At 46.5% G+C, this 20,192-nt stretch overlaps 1 protein-coding gene across 2 annotated transcripts in view; it reads left to right on the top strand.

Moving 5' to 3' along the window:
- Positions 1-13,546, top strand: part of SLC35F3 (solute carrier family 35 member F3) — a 416,159-nt gene extending 402,613 nt beyond the window's left edge. For both annotated transcript variants that reach the window (XM_054449316.1, XM_054449324.2), the window contains 4 exons: positions 5,683-5,808; positions 7,832-8,024; positions 9,159-9,248; positions 12,078-13,546. In XM_054449316.1, coding sequence (XP_054305291.1) covers positions 5,683-5,808; positions 7,832-8,024; positions 9,159-9,248; positions 12,078-12,313 — 645 coding nt within the window. In that variant the 3' untranslated portion in view covers positions 12,314-13,546. The remainder of the gene's footprint in view (positions 1-5,682; positions 5,809-7,831; positions 8,025-9,158; positions 9,249-12,077) is intronic.
- The last annotated feature ends 6,646 nt before the right edge of the window (positions 13,547-20,192 follow it).

The following is a 20,192-nucleotide window of genomic DNA, read 5'->3' as shown; positions in this document are numbered from 1 at the left end:
TTTGGTCTGTTGCTGATCACTGTACTGAGCAAAGTTTTGTGTTGAAGGCCTTTGGTACTAGACTGTCACTGAACGAAGATCCCAGGGGCCAGTGTCGGTGATGGCATTGATGGCATTTTGTAACTTGCAAAGCACTGCGCAGTTATGAGTCTCTCTAATAATCATTATTCCTCTCAGAAGTGCATAACCAGTCATCTAAGAGCTTCCTCCCACAGGTTGTGTTGGAGCTCCCTCTTCTCTTCTTCAGGAGTTCAGAGAGCTAGCAAAATCCATCATGAGACACTGCTGTGTGCCAAAGGGACTGAGAGATTCTTCTTGATAAACAGTTGGAGATTTAGTTCCAAGATAATATCTAACTGGTGCATGGGACTGCTCAGACTTCACTCAGACCTGGGTTGGCTGGCACTGTCCATTAGGTAATTTCCAAAGACTGAAAAGAATTAACATAGTTTTCCATCCTGGAGGGCTGAGCATATGAGCTTGAGAGTCAAGCAGACATAAAAATCCATGTTGAAGGCACAGCCTTATGTTTGTGGAATTGGCTGCTAAGGAGACTTGTGTTATTAAGGCAATTACTCAAACCACAAGGGCCACGGTTCCTGGAAAACATCAATAGGTCGAAGTCATGTGCACAGATCCAAAAGGAAGCAAATGTGTCTTATCATGCTGGGAAGATTCCTGGCCACGTATGGTATGAGAGGGTGAGAAGCCATTGGAGTGTCTGTTTGGAAGGAGCCAAGCTGGCTTCTTGTGTCGCCATCTGACTCTCTGCTTAGGTGTGCTTTCTGTATGTTCCCTGGTTCTCCAGGTCAGGGTTCTAGCTCAGCGATGGAGATGTCCTAGGCTAGAATCAAGTGACGAGGTCACAGATCTTGGCTCCACTGTTATAAGCTGTTTGGACCTTGAGCAGACTAGTAAATGTCTCTGAGCCTCTGTTAAATGGAGAGAATATTACTACTCATCTTAGAAAATAGTTGTGAGAATAAGATGATGCATGCCTCACACATAAAACTCAACAAATCGTATCTTTTCTCAATGGCATTATTATTATTCCTTCTCAATTGGAGGGAGTTGATGGATCAGCCCAATTCTCTTGTTGGTGGATGAACATCTAGAGAGGCAGTTTAATGTGGCAAAAGCAAGAGTAGGATGAGAGCAGGTAGAACCCTGGGCGCACACTGCCCCCTACCTGCAGCCAGGCTGAGTGAGACCACCCCCAGCCTCCATGTCAAGGGAAATGGGAGGTGAATTCTCCGATTGTTCATGGCTGTTTGGGACCACCCATCACAGTGAGGGTCTTTAAACCAGGAGGGATGGGGGAAGGAGCCAGAAGGTGAGCTAAGAGGTCATCCATGGGGTCCTCAAACCCCAGTGGCACATTCCTGGGGATCATGGACCTTTTTCCAAGATCAGTTCCCATCTCAATCAGATTCCAGCTGATGTTTCCAATAATCAAAATGTTTACAGTGTTTCAAAAGGGGCCATCCATTCCCAAACAGTATCTGGTATCTGGTCCTGACTCCCTTCTGTGTGGGGGGCTGCCCTCTGCAACCTGAGCCCAGCATGGGGGAAGACACAGTGGACAGGCAATGGTGGAGCTCACAGCCCAAGCCACTTTCTACTCTTGGACATAGGAGGGGTGGACTAGAGGATCCCCCAGTTCTCTCCAAACTCCAATATTCCTTGAGTCAATGAGAGCAGGCCAGGAGCTGGGAGGGAAAGAGTTGGGGGAAGAATGATTAAAAATCAGTCCATGTTTCCCTTTTGTAAAATTGCCTGAAGCTGTGCAAATCTAAAAAGCTTCCAAATGGGGTTCTGTTTGGCAGAGAACAGGCACCCCGTCACGTTTTGTGTTTTGGGTTTTTTTAGGTTTTTTTGTTTGTTTGTTTGTTTGTTTTTGTTTTGCAGAGACAGGATCTCACTATGTCACCCAGGCTGGATTGCAGTGGTGCTATCATAGCTCACTGCAGCCTCAACCTTCTGGGCTCAAGTGATCCTTTCACCTCAACCTCCTGAGTAGCTGGTAGTCAGGGGCATGCCACCACACCCAGCTAATTTTTTGTATATTTTGTAGAGACAGAGTCTCACCATGTTGCCCAGGCTGGTCTTGAACTCATGGGCCCAAGCAATCTGCCCGCCTCAGCCTCCCAAAGCACTGGGATTACAGGTGTGAACCACTGCACCAGGCCTTGCCACCTTTTAGCAAGACTAAGCAGGAAGAGCCCTAGTCTGAACAGTGATTAGACCTCACCTAGGGCACCACCAACCCTCCTCTCTCCTCTTTAAAGCTCAAAGGTTTCCGTTGCCTTCCCATTCAGCCCCACAGGGAGCAGGGAGCAGAACTGTCATGGAGATGAGTGGTTTGTCTGTGACTCAGGCCTGGGTGCGTGGGACTCAGATCTAGAGCTCTGGCAGCCGGGCAGGTTATGACAGTGGGTCACCATGCTGGATGAGGACATGAAGATGCTAAGCAGTAACCCCTGGCCTGTGTTTCTTCCTTACCTCCAGCCAACTGTTCCCTAGACAAAGAAGAGGTGGTGGCTCTTACCCGTCTCGGTCTTGGGCCACTGTGACCCATCAGTCTTTGTTTCAGGATTGTTCCGTGAGGAGCATTGAGGGCTGGGGGGACAGGAAAGTGTAAGGAAGGAGAGGCATGGGGAGGTCAGGGAAGCTCCGTTGTCATGATTCCACACCCGCCCTCAGCACCTGTCCAGGGGCCCCGGTAGGGAGAAGATGTACGTGGAGCACATGGAACCACAGGGCGGACTTGACTGGCCTTCCTAGAGAGTTTGTTTTAGTGCAAGAAATGGGCAGGAAAATATTGTCACATGAAAACCCAGAAACTCAGATGTGTCAGGGTGTCAAATGTAACATATGCACATACTTTTTAAAAGATAGAACTGGAAACATAACAGGAATTCCAGGCATCAGGAAGGAATCTTGAGCTCTGCTCCCAAAGGCACAGGACACGTTCCAACCCTGCTGTGCTCCACAGGGTATTGAGAGTGAGGTTCCAACCCTGCTGTGCTCCAGAGGGTATTGAGAGTGAGGTTCCAACCCTGCTGTGCTCCACAGGGTATTGAGAGTGAGGTAGGAACCCTAGTTCACATCCCAGCACATGGGTCCGGTCATAGCAGGGCTGCTGATGTCTGGAGAGTGGAAGGCCCACAGCCAGGGATGTCAACACTGTGCCTTGTGGGTGGGACCCCCAGGAGAAGGCTGGGAGGTGTGGAGGAGGAGATCAGATTCTCCTGCCTGCCTGTCAGAATGAACTGATGGGGTGGCACAGGCTCCTCTGATGTTTATCTCCTCAACAGACCAAAAGGTCAATAGCCAACCATGCTCTCATTTCCTACCTCCTTGTTCCTTCCCCCAGCTTAGCCGCACAGTGCAGCCCAGGCAGAAGCTTTTAGCTGTTTATTATTTAATCAATAGAGAAGAGGAAGAGGTTGGAAATGTGCCCTGCAAGTCTTCAGAAAAAATCACCCCTCACTGTCCTTCATTTCCTCCAACTTCAGCCGTAAGCCTGGAAAGGTAGCTCCAGGTAGCTCAATAAAAGGTAGCTCCAGGCCGGGCATAGTGGCTCATGCCTATAATCCCAACACTTTGGAAAGCCGAGGTGTGTGGATCACCTGAGGTCAGGAGTTTGAGACCAGCCTGGCCAATATGGTGAAACCCCGTCTCTACTAAAAATATAAAATTTAGCCAGGTGTGGTGGCGGGCACCTGTAGTCCCAAACTACTCAGGAGGCTGAGGCAGGAAAATCACTTGAACCCTGGAGGCAGAGGTTGCAGTGAGCCAAGATAGTGCCATTGCACTCCAACCTGGGCAACAGAGCAAGCATCCGTCTCAAAACAAACAAACAAACAAACAAACAAAAAAAGGTATCTCCAAAGGGGAGATGCGCCAAGCATCTGGAATTGGGCCATTTTCTTCTCTCTGTTCCTTTCTCCTGATGCCTGCCCGGGTTGGCGTGTTCCTGGAAGCACCCTTGCATTACATGTGTCCTCTGGAGCAGAAACCAACCCTTTCCCCACCTGCTTTCTCACTTTTCCCTTTTTTATTTTCTTGTGGGGAAAAAATCCCTTGTGGTCTTGCTATCTCTGTTTCTTCCTCTTAATGAACACTTCTACACAGTACATGTAGCATTTGAATATGAGATGTAGGCATACATCTGATGCAAAATGGTGTGGCTGACTACAAGTGAATCCCCATACCAGAAAGAACACGCAGACAGATTGGGCCAGGCAGTGCTCTCTTAAACGATAACTACCTGCTCTCTCAATGCCTCTGCATTAGGGATGGATACAGCATTCTATAGAAACATAGCGTATAAGGTATACCCTAAGAGAAGTATGTAACTCAGACATACTACATGAGATTAAGCCACACTATGTTTCACTAACCTAAACATCTTATGTTTTAACTACTAAGGCAACCTCAATTTGAATCTAACAGTAGGTTGGCAGTACTTCCTATGTGAATCATGCGTTCCTGTTTATATATGTAAGCACCAACTTTGCAATTAGGCAGACCCGAAATCTGACTCTGCTCTTCCACCTACCAGCTGTGTGGGTTTGGGCAAGTTGCTTAACCTCTGTGAGCCTAGGTTTTCATGTCTACAAAATGAGGTGAATGATAATATCTACTGTGAGATTAAAATGAGAAAATACATAGAAACATATATCCTATGACCACTCAGTTAACCTTAGCTATTTGATATTGTTTTAGACACCTGAAGTTGATTTTGAATGATTCATAAGAGGGATAAAATTCTCAGTAAATCCAGGAGTGGAAACTTCTCCTGCACACATTTGTTCTACTGACGGCAACCCCCACTCCACCTCCCACCTGGTGACATTTCTGCAGCTTCATGGCTACCTCAGATCAGTCCTTGTATTGATTCTCTGTGCTGGTGCATTTTCTCCTTTGAGGAATATTGTCCCAGATGGTTTATCTCCTATTTACTCTGGCAATTTCACTTTGCACAAGAGTAATGTGTACATCTCCATGAAGCCTCCATCCCATCTGAGAAGTCAGTATCAGGACAATAACAGGATTGAGGGGAGCCTTGGTGGGTAGGGTGGAGGGGCCTATGGCCACGAAGGAAAGGAACTGCACCTCCAAGTTTAGGACATTATTTGTAGCCTTGATTGGCAGGTAACATTCTGTCAGGCCCCACTGCTGGGGTAGAAAATGGGGACAAGATCTGCTGTCCTCCTGGTGGCTTCCCTGTTGAGAGATGAAATACGTAAAAGCAAGGTCACAGGAGGTACTTTCAGAAGGCTGGGAAGGAACTCAGGTCATCTCCAGGGGCTTCCCAGGGATTATCTACCAGGCTTGTCATGACCAAATAACCTGCCACTGCAACTATGACCACCTCCTTCTCAGGTCCCTAAGAATCACAGTGACTGGCCACCACCATGCCACCCATTCCTTGCTGCCAGCGGTTTCAGTTCTTTGGTCAAGCCAAGCTTTGCTAAGTGCCCTCTCTAAGCAGCAACAAAAATTTAGACAGGAGTCAGACTTCGCCTGTTGCTCCCCTAAGGAGGAACAAAAAGGAGACACCACTTTCCCCTCACGTGGCTGAACCCCACGCACATTTCCAGCTCTTTGGCGCTTGCATGGTCCCTCTGACTCCGTCCCAACTTCCCTGACCAGCATTTTCTTCTATCCATCCAGATTGTGGCCGCCATCCTCGCCATCGCTGGCATTGTGATGATGACCTATGCTGATGGCTTCCACAGCCACTCCGTCATCGGCATCGCACTGGTGGTGGCCTCAGCATCCATGTCTGCCCTCTACAAGGTACGCCCGGGGAGTGAACTTTCTCAGCTAGCTGGGCTCTCCTCAGCCAGCACAGCCAGCTTTAGATGGCTAGTCTTTTACTTTTCAAGAGCTTCTGATGATACCTGTGCTTCAGGACAGGCAGCTCTAGATAGCTGGAGTCAACTGTGCAACAGGCAGACAGAGACTTCAGTCAAGGGCAAGGGGGAGGTGTGCCACTGCTCTTGGCTTTGGCTCTCTGGGCCTTCCTATCTATAGCCACTTCGTTGCAGCACCTGGGATAAAATGAGTGGTGCCCATCCACACAGTCAGATTCCTGACATCATTGACGGCAGCGAACAAGCTCAGTGTTTGCTTAGATCATTTGCCACCCTATGGGGTGGGAAGACTTGAATATCTGGTGCAGCTTTGTCATGTAAATCTTTGCCCACACAGTTTTTGCAGCCACCACTGCTCGCTATGAATCCATATGCATTTCAAGTACTACCTTGAAGGCTAAATAAATAGAAGTACAACGGTTGTAATATGGGGATAATAAAGTGTTTTGATGAAATTTTGGGAACCATGGGAAAGCACTTGCCAACTTCAGGTCTAGAGGAAACAAATTTTTACTCCCACACTCAGGTCCCTTTCTCTGTGCACCTCCTACTTTATCAAGCCCCCTGGCTGCTCTCCCCCCTCGCTTCTCTTCTCCTCCTGTCTCCTTCTCCTAAGATCCATAGCAGAGAATGCGAATATTTTCAGGACTCCAAGTTGGAGAACTGACCTAGAAGATTCAACGAGAAATGAGATTTTAGTTTTGAGACTTATCAGCCCTTTGTGGATCCAGACAATAGGACTGATATAATTAAGTACTGTAGAGAGTCATAAGAAAAGGCATTTTTTTCCCAGCTCTGTGAGTACCATGTGTTCTGGGTTTGGGAAAATGAAATAACTCAGCCTTATCCTTCATCACCTCCCTGCCCTCACCTCCCACACAGGAAGACACACATGTCATTTTCTTTCTCTGAACACCTCTCACTGAGGAGATGTGATAATCTAGCACTACTCTGAGACTCTAGCAACTGTCCAAATGCAGGAAATATTAGAAGGCTACCTACACTTTGCTAGACTCAAATAGCTGTGGACTAATGAGAAGCAAAAAACAGGGAGAAACACAATCCACAATGAACACAATATTCTGATTCAGATTCCAGTCTCCAACTCCTCTACCACCTGCAACTTGTCCATGGGGACTCCTAGGTGAGAGGCTGAAAGCCATTTACTACTTCCTGAAAGCCTTCCTACTTACTGTGTTTTTCAGGAAATACGTGAGGGAGTTGGAAAATGGCTGAACAAGGAGAAAGCAGGAAAAGTAAGAGAGACAACAATGCAGAGACTCAAATTAGACCACAGCTCACTCAGCACAGGAGCTGCCCTGGGGCCATCTGCATCTCTCAGTTCAGCTTCTGGCCACTCCCATCACATTCACCCTCTCCTCCTGGCCTTCCAAGCCCCTGAAATGATGTGCAAAAAAAGAACAGGTGCAAGAAAATAAAAGATTGGTGCATTCCACTATAACCCATGCCATTTTTGGAATGGACATGGTGGGATGGAGCAGAGATGAGCAAAATCCCTCCACCCTTGATTTACAGAAAATAGCTTTGCAGCCAGAGCACTCTTTCTTGGGAGCAGTGGTGTTCAACCTGCTTATACAGGGTCGAGGATCCCTTCTAGGAGTCTCTGAGAGGATGCGTAATCATGGCAGCTGTTTTTGACTGATGTAGTGTCAGGAACACAACACAGACAAATCAAATCTACTATGAAAACCCATGACTTCCAAGGAAGCTTTCTGTATAGCTAAAGAGCAACCCTCCACTGCCATGTCGCTGGGATTTCAATATGTGAGCAAATGAGCACAGGCCAAGCCCCAAGGAATTCACCTGGAATCTGGTTTCCATCCTGCAGTGCAACCCCAGCGTTGTGGAGTGAACTCTGCTTTGCTTACATCATGTTGGGGTCTGAGGTGAGCCTTCACCCCGTCCTCCTCTGCTTTCTCCTACAGGTTTTGTTCAAGCTCCTCCTGGGCAGTGCTAAGTTTGGAGAAGCCGCCTTATTTTTGTCCATCTTGGGTGTGTTTAACATCCTCTTCATCACCTGCATTCCTATTATCCTCTACTTTACCAAAGTGGAATACTGGAGCTCTTTTGATGACATTCCATGGGGAAACCTTTGTGGATTTTCAGTTCTCTTATTGAGTAAGTGGTAACCACCTGTCCAGAATTCCCAGAAAGCAACCACCCACAGAGGACCCTCAGGAGACATGTTCCCTGAAGGCAGAAAACAGTGCTCATTGCTATTCTTTAGTTCTCACTGGTTTTTAAGATCTTTCTGTTTCACAAAGTAGTCTTTGAAATGATGACATTGGATTCGAATTCCAGAGCCAGAATCAACGTAGTAGTCACAGTGGTCACTGCTGCTCTGAATAATGAACTAATACCCCAGTGTGTTGCATGTTACCTACTAAGCACAGTACAGCAAGGAGCTGATAAATTAATACCTGCAGAGCTCTTAGAACATTGCCTGATAAATGTCAATATTCAATAAATACTATAGATTATCATTATTAATGTCATCATCATCGTCTCCATTACTTGATATAAGTCTAGAGCTAGGCAGGAATGCAACCAAGGACATGACTTACCTAGTTTCCATCTAAAAACACATATCCCAGCCAGGTACAGTGGCTCATGCCTGTAATCCCAGCACTTTGGGAGGCCAAGGTGGGAGGATCGCTTGAGCCCAGGAGTTCGAGACCAGCCTGAGAAACATGATGAGACCTCATCTCCATAAACATTTAAAAATTAGCCAGGTGCAGTGGTGTGCACCTGCAGTCCCAGCTACTCAGGAAGCTGAAGTGGGAGGATCACTTGAGCAGAGGGATTGAGGCTGCAGTGAGCTATGATTGCACCACTGTGCACTGCACTCCAGCCTGGGTGATAATGCAAGACCGTGCCTCAAAAAAAAAAAAAAAAAAAAAAAAAATTCCCAGAGCTCCTGTTCATGCAGTTATCCCAGAAGCATTGCCAGCAGCAGAGAAAAGCAAACTGGTAAGATGGTCCCAGTCACATTCTCAGTGGTTACCATTTCCAAACTTATTTCCCTTCTTCAAAACTCAGGGAACAGAGGGGCTGAGTACCCAGAGTGTCTGCTCCTGGTTCCAAGTCCCGGAGCCCCCAGAGGAACTCTGAGTTCACTGAATCAGAGTAGAGGGTCATTGTAACTCCTGTGACTCCAGCCTCATCAGCAAAACCTGGGTCAGATAAGCCAGCAGGGAGGTAAAGTACACAGCAGTCATGAATAACACTCGTTGTTTACATTCTTTATTTCAGCATTCAATATTGTATTAAATTTTGGAATCGCCGTTACATATCCCACTCTGATGTCTCTTGGAATCGTCCTCAGCGTACCTGTGAATGCAGGTAAACCTATGTGGCTTTCTATATCTGCACATAAGCACACACAGTCACCTACTCACACACACATACACACACTCATGCATACATACACACTCACACATACAGTCACACACACTCATGCATACACACACACACACACACACACACATACTCTCACATACATACTCACATATATTCTTGCTGTGCCTGCTATAGAATGCGTGTTTAACTGTCTGCCAAAAAAAAAGCATTTAGGTGAAATGTTGATATTAGTTATATATGCAATATTTTCTCCATAATGGGCTGATTTTCACATACCACTTCAAGACACAGAAAGTCTAAAGGCATCTTGATTCTAACTGGTATGGGGAGCAGAAATGAATCTCATCAGTATTATTAACAAATGTGGGAAATTATGTAGCAGAAACAAATGTAACTTTTGCAGGTAACTTTCTGGGGGAGAAAATGTGCTCAAGGCATGAGGTAGAAACATGCTGACAAGCTGTCAAGAAGGGTGAACGTGATTTTCCCCGACCTCCGGGAAGACAGGGAGAGAACGCCCTTTGCCCAGGAACTCGGGACTGCCCTTTGTTTTCCCCTGGGGACTCGTTGCCAAGGCACACAGTTGACAGCTCTTTCAGAAGCTTGTCTTCCCCTCCCCTCACCGCCTTCCTTTTCCTGGCTTGCATGGATAGGAATTTTGGATTTTCTTCCCAGAACCTCCTGGCCTCACACCTGACCTCCCTAGGCATCCTTCTCTCAGCCAGAAAAGGGCTGTGAATCTGTCCTCCCCAGAACACTCACTCCTTTGTCCCTGGCACAGCTTCCTCTAAAGCCATCTCCCAAATCCTGCCGCTTCCAGGCCATTAAAAGATTGCACCCCCCACCCCAAAGGAATGGCAAACCCTTATCCTGTTCAATGTGGTGGTGAATATGCCGCAGAAACCCAATTTCCCAAGCGTTTCCCCATGACTTGGTTTCCCACCACTCCCATTCTAAAGGCGCTGGACCTCTCTGCCCCACCATGGCCCAGACTCCCCTGGAAGGACTGCCTCACAGCGGTGGCAGTGTACCAGGCCTGGGGGAGGCGTCAGGAGACAGGGCTCAGGCCCAGCACCACCACAACCCACCTGGAGATCTGTGGTCCCAACTCATCTGCTCTCTGAGCCTTAGCTTGCCTCCCCTGCAAATGAAAAGTCATACCTACCGTTGCTACTTCGGTTGATGTGACAACCAGATGAAATAACCAGTGAGACAGCATTTCAAAATGCAGAAAGCACCTGAGCTCTTGGACAGATGGTAAAAAAGAAAAATGGTCCAGATGCTGCAGGCTTCTGAAAAATCACTTGTCACCATCCTCCCCCTACATTCTTTGCATCTTTAGTTTGTAGTCACACCGTGTTCCTGTCTCCAGAAGGCATGTTCCAGTTGTCTTATATAGAAACTTACTTTGAGCGTATAATATGGCCAGGTGTTTGAGAGATTAATTAAAATCATTTTTCATTACTTACCTGCAACATAAAAGGTTTAATGATGAGTCCAGAAAAGGAATCCCAGGCCACTCTTGATTAGAAGAGAGAAGCCGGGGAACCTGCTGCGTATCTCACTTGTCAAGGCAGAGCCATTGCACGGCTTTTGGGTTCTCCCTGACATCTGCTCAAGGGACTGGCTGGTTGGCTCTCCTTATCTGCTGAATTAACAGAATGTTTTACCAATATTAAAAATTAAAATACAGGCCAGGCACGGGAGCTCACACCTGTAATCCCAGCACTCTGGGAGGCCAAGGTGAGAGGATCAGTTGAGCCCAGGAGTTCTAGACCAGCCTGAGCAACATGACAAAACCCCCTTTCTACAAAAAAAAAAAAACCATAATAATAATAACAAAAATTAGCCGGGCGTGGTGGCACCTATAGTCCCAGCTACTCAGGAGGCTGGATGGGAGATTCGCTTGAGCCCAGGAGGTGGAGGTTGCGGTGAGCCCTGATTGCACCACTGCACTCCAGCTTGCATGACAGGGTTTGACCCTGTCTCAAAAAAAAAAAAAAAAAATACTGTTGACCCTTGAACAATGTAGAGATTGGGGGCACCAACCCCTGAATAGTTGAAAATCCACATACAACTTTCAGTTCCCCAAAAACTTAACTACTAATGGGGTACTGTTGACCAGAAGCCTTACTGATGAAAAGCAGTTGATTCACTTATATTGTGTGGGTTATTTGTATTATATATTGTACTCTTACAATAAAGCTAAAGAAAAGAAAATGTTATTAAGAAAATCGTAAGAAAGAGTAAATATATTTGCTACTCATTAAGTGGAAGTGGGCCATCATAAAGGTCTTCATCTTCACTGTCATCTTCACATTCAGTAGGCTGAGGAGGAGAAGGAAGAGGAGGGGTTGGTCTTGCTGTCTTGGTGTGGCAGAGGTGGAAGAAAATCCACATATAAGTGGATCCGTACAGTTCAAACCCCTGTTGTTCAAGGGTCAAATGTGTGTGTGTGTGTGTGTGTGTGTGTACTATCTATCTATCTATCTATCTATCTATCATCTCCTCAATTGCCCTTCATTCACTTTTTTTAATCACATAAATCAATGTTTGAACTACCAAGTCAGTTTTGGGAGGTGACATACAAGTGCAAGGCTTCATACCAGAGAGGTTTGATAAAGTTAAGGGTGATTTACTAGAGGTAACCCCAGCCCACCTGAAACAAAATCATACTGAGGAGAATCCTGTGGTCCAGGGAAGACCACAACACTGCCAGACAGAGGAGGACGCCCCCAGGCCCTGCCCACTCTCCAGGGACATGCCCCCAACCCTGCAGCTGAGTAACCTCCATGCTCTTGTCTCCCACAGTGATTGATCACTACACCAGTCAGATCGTCTTCAATGGGGTCCGGGTCATCGCCATCATCATCATCGGCCTGGGTTTTCTCCTCCTGCTCCTGCCAGAGGAGTGGGATGTCTGGTTGATCAAGCTGCTCACCCGACTCAAAGTGAGGAAGAAGGAGGAGCCTGCAGAGGGCGCTGCCGACCTGAGCTCAGGACCTCAGAGCAAGAACAGAAGAGCCCGCCCTTCCTTTGCCCGCTAACACCATTCCTCTAGAACTCGGTGGTAATGACTGGGAGGTCTATTCCTGCCGGGAGGAACCTCAGTTGGGTAAGGTGTACATACCTGTACAGTTTTGGTCATCTGCGGTAAGTTCTATGGTATTTATTGGCATGTCCAATTTGCTTGCACTTTTCCACATCAGACCTTCCACTTAAGGGTACCAATTTAATACAAAAGAGAAAAAAGAACCTCTCAGTGCTTTTCCAACGAATGTAAAGTGGGTTTAAAAGATCCCTGCGTAGATCGTTTTGGATGGCTGACGTTCTTGACAAGCCAGGGCAAGTGTTTTGAATCTTAGCAACTGAACATGACATTGTACACTGTGATTATTTTTCAGCTATGGTAGGTCATATTTTGTTTTATACCAGAGCTGTACTCTTAATTTTAAGGAATTTCAATGAACCAAAAGATAACTGTCAATTTATTTGGATGGATGGATGGAGGGATGGAAAGAGGGAGGGAAGGATGTCTGGGATGTGAAGAGGCAAGGCAGAAATGGATGATGAACATCAAAAACTGTCAGAGGACAGGTCTGTGCCAGGTACCAGGAAGGACAAGATAAGTCCAAGCCCCGGCTGGCCTGCTCTCACGTGTCTGTGTAAGATCATGCAAGAGAAATCACAGTGCCTTCTACAGAATTTTCGTCTTTACCTATGTGAAGCGAGGTGACGTGATACGTCACTGGCGCCGTCTTATAATTTAGATGTAAAAATCTTTAGAAACAAAACTCTCTATATATGTGTATGTCTGTGTACAAAAAATGACAGAGCTGATGGCCAGTGTATACAGAGTGTGGCCCGCGGTGTACAATACCCATATAAGGTACATTGTGCAGGAGGGGAATTGCTGGCTGCTTTTACTTCCTGACCAAGACTGAAAAATTATTTACTGAAATCTGTAAACCTTTTTATGAAACTTTTAAGCACCAGGCTGTTTACTTACACAATTTAGGTCTGCCAGAAAATTCTATCTGTGATAGATCTGTAAAGAGGGTCAGGGGTTAGAGTTTACTATTTTTGAAGTTTACATTGTTACATATGAAATGGAAACATTATTTTGAAACGTTGTCATAACCCAATGGTGCATTCTGTAACCATGGAGTCTTTTGTTTCCTGGGGGAAAGGGGCATTCATGACCTGAACTTTTTAGCAAATTATTATTCTCAGTTTCCATTACCTGTTTGGCCAAACAGATTAATAAAATATTTGAAAAAGAAGCGTTCAGTGCTGTCTCCGTGGCCATTCTGTTACTTTCCCACTGCACCAGTCCTGAAGCAGTCCTCACCACATTCTGGCTTTTCCTCAACTGCACTTGCCCCCAGGAACCTGCAAGGTGGGTAAGCCAGCCCGTCTGTCTCAAGGGAAGGAGACTGTAATATCGATAGAATTGACTTTTGCAAAAGTGAAATGCGGAAGCATCCCCAAAGCCTCACAGAAGCTCTAAGTCCTGGGGCAGCCTCTCCCTCCCCTCCTTCTCCCTGTTCCTCTCCCTCTCCCTCAAGGTACCTGCCCTCGGCTCAGCCCTGCCTGTGGCTTCCTTCTCACTTTTTCTTCCGAACGGGATCCGCAGCTCAGTTTACACTGGTCTCTAAGTGCCACCCAGAGCGGCAGCCCCAGTACATAAATCTACCCAGTCTTCCAGCTCAGCCCCCACAGCCGCCTGCCTGCCTTGGGCACCCTAACTTAATGCTGGCTTTTTGGATAATTTGATTGATCCACTTCAGTAACATTATGCCGCTGTTCCAAGCAGCTGCTATGCCAGGGGCTATGAGAGGCAGTGGGTCTCATTCTAGGGCCACAGAGGGCCAAGTACTCTAGGAAGGGGTGTGAGCCAAGGGGAAAAGAGAGCCTTTTTAGTACACCTCATCCCATCACCCACACCTAGAGCGTCTACACTCCATGCACCACACGTGCCACTTGACACATGGGCTCTAAACCTGGAGAATCTCGTTATCCAGAGCAGAGAGCTCCCCTACCCCGTGTGTCCAAGCATGTCTGGGAGGGGGCAGCTGGGGCAGCAGGATGCTGGGCTAGTTACCTCCACTACCCTGTTGAGGCTCCAAATCCCAGGGAGACAAACAGATATTTCCTTTGTAAGCCAGGACATGAAAAAGTGGGGAAGCCCTGCCTTAGGGTAGATTTGTCTTATTCTCCCATTGGGCAAAAATGACCGTGAAAACCCAAAAGAGTTGAGACCATGGACTCAAAGCGATGTGTGCACACCCACTTTCATGGCAACACTATCCACAACCAAAAGGTGGAAGCGACCCAAGTGCCCACTGACAGATGAATGGATGAAGAAAATGGGGCATAGCCATACAGTGGAATATTATTCCACTTTAAAAAGAAAGAAAATCTGAGCCAGGTGTAGTGGCTCACACCCGTAATCCCAGCACTTTGGGAGGTGGAGGCAGGAGGGTCCCTTGAAGCCAAGTGTTCAAGACAAGCATGAGCAACATAGTGAGTCCCTCTCTTTACAAAAATAAAAATTCAAAAATTAGCTGTGCATGGTGGTGCATGCCTGTACCCTTGGTTATTCGGGAGGCAAGAGGATCCTTTGAGCCCAAGCCTTCAAGGCTGCAATGAGCTATGATCACACCACTGCACTCCAGCCTGGGCAACAAGGCAAGACCCTGTCTCAAAAAAAGAAGAAGAGAAGAAGAAGAAGGAGAAGGAAGGAGAAGAAGGAGAAGAGGAAGAGGAGGAAGAGGAGAAAGAGAAGGAGGAGGAAGGAGGAAGGGGGAGGGGAGGAAATTCTGATACATGCTACAATATGTTGAATCTTGAAGACATTCTACTGGGTGAGATAAGCCAGTCACAAAAGGACAAATGCTGTCTGATTCCACTTATATGAGTTTCCTGGAGACATAAGTAGAATGCTGGTTGCCAGTGGCTGGGAAGAGGGGAAATGGAGAGTTATTGTTTAGTGGGCATATAGTTTCAGTTTGCAAAGATGAAAAAAACCTGGTAGCGATTGTTGAACAATGTGAACGTACTTCATGCCACAGAACTGTACGCTTAAAAATAGTTTAAATGGTAAATTTTATGGCACGCGCATTTTATCGAAATTTTTAAAGGGACTATGAAGGGTAACGTGTATGAAATAAAATGGTTAGAACTCTCTTGCGGTCCTTTCGATACATTCTAAACCTGAGTTGGGGTGGGGGTAGGGGTGGGTTGAGAGATTTCTTTCCAGAAAGAAAACAGCCACAACCACAACACCTCCACTCCCCACCGCGCCAGAAGGTTGCCAGCACGGGGATGCGCTGCGGCAATCCTAGGAGGGACCTAAAAGCAGAAAATCCTAGAAAAGAGTTCCTGCGGATGCAACAGCGGGGCGGCTCAGAGATGCAGGCTCCGTTCCTGCTCAGCTGGGGAATTGTCTGCCCTCTAGAGGCGGGTCTGGGTAGCAATTAAAGAATGTTTCTCTTTGGGCACCTTTAAAGAGGAAAAGTGAAGCCAAGACGGAGGGTACAAGAGAGGAGACCAGGACTTCCGTCTGCTGCTGATGAAAGAGGCAAAAAGCTCTGGGAAGTCTCTGCTCTCTCCTTTCTTTCAGAATGTGATCGTTTGGAGCCAGAGGGCATGAAGTGACCTGCTGGCCGCCTTGCCACACCAAGTCAGAGCCGTCCCTAAGAACCCACACCTGCCGTACAGACCCTGAGCTCCTGCTCCTCTTGGGCCTTCAAGGATAAAGAGAGTTAGGCAGGAGAAATTCATGGCCAGAGACTTACCACCCCATAGAACAGATGTGTTTCTAAATCTAGCCAAGGTTGCATAACATGGAATTCTTTATCTTCAATTTTGAAAACAAATGGTTTGTCCTAAAATTAGAATGTGGTGGTGGTTGCACCATTCTGTGAATATACTAAAACTCAATACACTGTATAATTAGATGAGTGAATTTTATGATGTGTGAATTATATCTCAATAAAGCAGTTTAATAAATAAATGGTTGCCCCACAAGCTGATTTTTTTTTTTTTAAGAGATAGGTTCTCACTGTCGCCCAGGCTGGAGTGCAGTGGCACTATCTCGGCTTGCTGCAGCCTCAACCTCCTGGGCTCAGGCAATCTGCCTGCCTCAGCCTCCCAAGTAGCTGGAACCATAGGCATGTGCCACCACACCTGGCTAATTTTTTAAATTTTTTTAGAGACAAGGTCTTGCTATGTCGCCCAGGCTGGTCTCAAACTCCTGCACTCAAGTGATCTTCCTCCTTGGCCTCCCAAAGCTCTGGGATCACAGGTGTGAGCCACCCAGCCCAACCTCCACAAAATGATTTAAAATTTCTTTATGGAAATCTCATAAGCAGAGAGGACATTTGTTGGGTTGTTTGTGTTCTTGACTGCCCAGCGCCTGATCCCTGTTTGAAATAGCACCTTGCTCTTGCTGTGGAAGCTGAAGGGAACAGAATCTCCATTTCGGATCCTCCCGCAGCACAGGAGAGGCAAGGAGGGTGTGAACTGTACTTGGCTCTGAAGCAAGATGCCAGACCCCCAAAGAACAGCCGAGAAGGTGATGCTGACTGGCCAGCTCCTGAGGGCCCCGCGGGGCCTCTGGCCTCTTCCCACCATAAAGGTCCATGGTTCCTGCCCTTTTGCAAACAAATCCTTTGGACTCACAAAGTCCCAACAGGCCTTCCAATCAATTCTCTTTTGTCGAAGACAGCAGGACACCATTTCTGTCGATTGAGTCCAAGAACTCTGAACAACATATGTGAGAGAACTGGGATGTTCAAAGAAAAGCTGAGCATTTGTTTATTTGAGGTTTGTTTGTGTGTTTTAACTTTCTGGTACACTTCTTGAAACTGGGCTTATTATGGTCTAGCAGGACTCCTAGGTCAAACTGCTTTAAAGAATGGATAAGAATAGCTTATAAGAAATGCATCAATGATATATACATAAGGAGAGCTTAAAAGTTCCTCACTGCTCTTAAAATATTTTAAAATAATTTTTTAAAAAATAATATTGTCTCATCCATATATTTTTGTGCACTCAGCATTGCCAAATTCTTGAGAACATCTTTTTCTTAAGTTAAAATAGTGGTAAACCAGCTGGTAAATTTCCTCCAAATTATCAAAAACTTTGGAGTTACTAGAATTATAGGAAATGAGATTTAATGTAAAGACAACTTAATGTGTTAAAAGTTTTAGCTCAAGCCTTGTTTTCTCTCTCTTACTGAAAAAGGTACATGCTTCCTGTAGAATATTGAGAAATACCTATAAACACACAATCTAGTAGTTGTCATTGTAACTGCAGGAGGGGTAGCAGTAGCCTGTGAGGATATGACAGGGGGGCGATCCCTCTGAGAAGGCCTTGAAGGGGCTCTCAGGCATGCTGTCTGGGAGAGAGGTAAGGGCAGGGAATGCCCGTGGGAAGCTAAGTGTACACACCTGCTTAGCTCTACACCTGCTCTTCTATCCCCACAGAAAAGACACTAAGGAGAGGCTCTTGCCAGAAGAAAAACATTAGAGGAAATTACAAACCTCCAGAAGGAAATTCCAGGAATCCCCGGAGTTTATTTCTTATTGGGAATAGAAGAGCATTTGGCCACCTAAGCCTTTTAATTTGTTCAGAATTTGTGGTATGCATGTCATAGGGGGATCTCAGAGGCTAGGGAGAGACAGCCACTGGAACCGCTGTTTCTAAGACCCTCTTCCTACCCGCCCACGGAAGTGGGAATGGGGATGGAAGGCCGCACCGGGGAACACTGGCTGAGACATGACTCAGGAACCCACGCTCCTCCTCCCTGCAGCTCTCCCATCCTCAACGTGCAGCTTTGCAGTGGCGAGCCAGAGAAGCAAGACGAGGAGGTGGCTCACATTACTGCTGCTCAGACTGGGAAGTGTTTGAACCCTGAGGGTTAGTTTAAACTTCCAGGCCAGCCTCCACACAGCAAGAGTGGGACCATATGGGGATTTAAAAAAGAAATCCAGCCGGGCGCAGTGGCTCACACCTATAATCCCAGAACTTTGGGAGGCCGAGGCAGGTGGATCATTTGAGGCTAGGAGTTCGAGACCAGCCTGGCCAACATGATGAAACTACGTCTCTACTAAAAATACAAAAATTAGCCAGGTATGGTGGTGGATGCCTGTAATCCCAGCTACTCGGGAGGCTGAGATGGGAGAATCACTTGAACCCGGGAGGCAGAGGTTGCAGTGAGCCGAGATCATGCCACTGCACTCCAGTCTGGGTGACAGAGTGAGACCCTGTCTCAAAAAAAATAAAACAAAGTAAAAAAAGAAACCCAGCTGGATGCAGTGGCTCACGCCTGTAATCCCAACAATTTGGGAGGCAGAGGTGGGTGGATCACTTGAGCTCAAGAGTTCAAGACCAGCCTGGGCAGCATGGCGAAACCCCTTCTCAATCAATCAATCAATCAATCAATCAATCAATAGAAGAAAACCTATCCGTGCATCACAGTGGTGCTCTTTTTAAAATTTACACCTGTTTATCAAGGATTAGAATATAACTTTTTAAACTAATTTTATTTTGTCCTCAGACCACTCTCTTTTGGCACCTTCATTGATGGGAACTGTAAACCCTATCACACCAACTAGATATAGCTATTCCCCCAGTGCTCCTGCTCTCCCTCTGCTATCTGCTTTCATTCACACAGTGAGAAATTGAATTTCCGGCATGTCTTCCTTGTGGGGAGGCTGGGAGTCTAGCACCTTTTTAGGATTTTGCAATTATGTGTGCAGTGTCGGTAGCTTGCTGTATGGTCCTGTCCCGTATGTTGAATTTCCTCAAAGATACCATGTGTGAGTATGTGTGTGCGTTTGCCACATTTACTGTGTTGTTTTTGATTAGTATCTCTTTCCCACCAATTAGACTATTGCTGTTTGTTTAAAAAAATAATCCCTGTAAACTAATCACCATATAATAATCACTACCTCTTTTAAATGATATCATTTAGAACTAGACATATAATCATCAAGGTGCAATCTGGTGACTTTCTTCATTCCCCTATTGCAAGAGTTACCTCTTCCTTTTTTTTTTTTTTTTTTTGAGACGGAGTCTTGCTCTGTCACCCAGGCTGGAGTGCAGTGGCACGATCTCGGCTCACTGCAAGCTCTGCCTCCTGGGTTCACGCCATGCTCCTGCCTCAGCCTCCAGAGTAGCTGGGACTACAGGCACCCGGACCACACCTGGCTAATTTTTTGTATTTTTAGTAGAGACAGGGTTTCACCATGTTAGCCAGGATGGTCTTGATCTCCTGACCTCGTGATCCGCCCGCCTCGGCCTCCCAAAGTGCTGGGATTACAGGCATGAGCCACCACGCCCGGCCAAGAGTTACCTCTTAGGGTGACCCTGGTGTTTTTCTCCAAAGCTTAATTTAAAAAATTCAAATCTTACCACTAGCACCACTTTAAAGTCCAAAGTACATTTGGACATTTAACTGCCCCCCCCTAGATTTGACTCCCCTAAAGCCATTATTGCATCACAGGTTTTATGGGTTACTTTTATCTAAATTTTATCTCAATTTTCGGATAGCATTTAATTTCCTTTTTAGCTGAGAGAAAGTGCTTTCACACAGCCAGACAAAGTCCCGTCAGCTCCCCATGGACCCAATGACTCACCTCTCATCCTCTGCAGCGTTGACTGTGGGTCACGCACACTTGTCCATATTTCTAAATCCTAGGTCGACAAATAATGTACTCAGCCACCCTCACTCCCTGAACAATCAGAAATGGAGGTCTGGCCAGGCACATGGCTCATGCCTGTAATCCCAACACTTTGGGAGGCCAAGGAAGGTCCAGGAGATTGAGGCTGCAGTGAGCTAAGATTGTGCCACTGCACTCTAGCCTGGCAACAGAGTGAAACTCTGAGAAAGAAAGAGAAAGAGAACAGTGCATAGTA

The sequence above is a fragment of the Pongo pygmaeus genome, chromosome 1 (assembly GCF_028885625.2).
Source record: "Pongo pygmaeus isolate AG05252 chromosome 1, NHGRI_mPonPyg2-v2.0_pri, whole genome shotgun sequence".
Classification (NCBI taxonomy): domain Eukaryota; kingdom Metazoa; phylum Chordata; class Mammalia; order Primates; family Hominidae; genus Pongo; species Pongo pygmaeus.
Note: the sequence above shows the minus strand (reverse complement) of the source record. Positions and strands in the feature narration are given on the sequence as shown.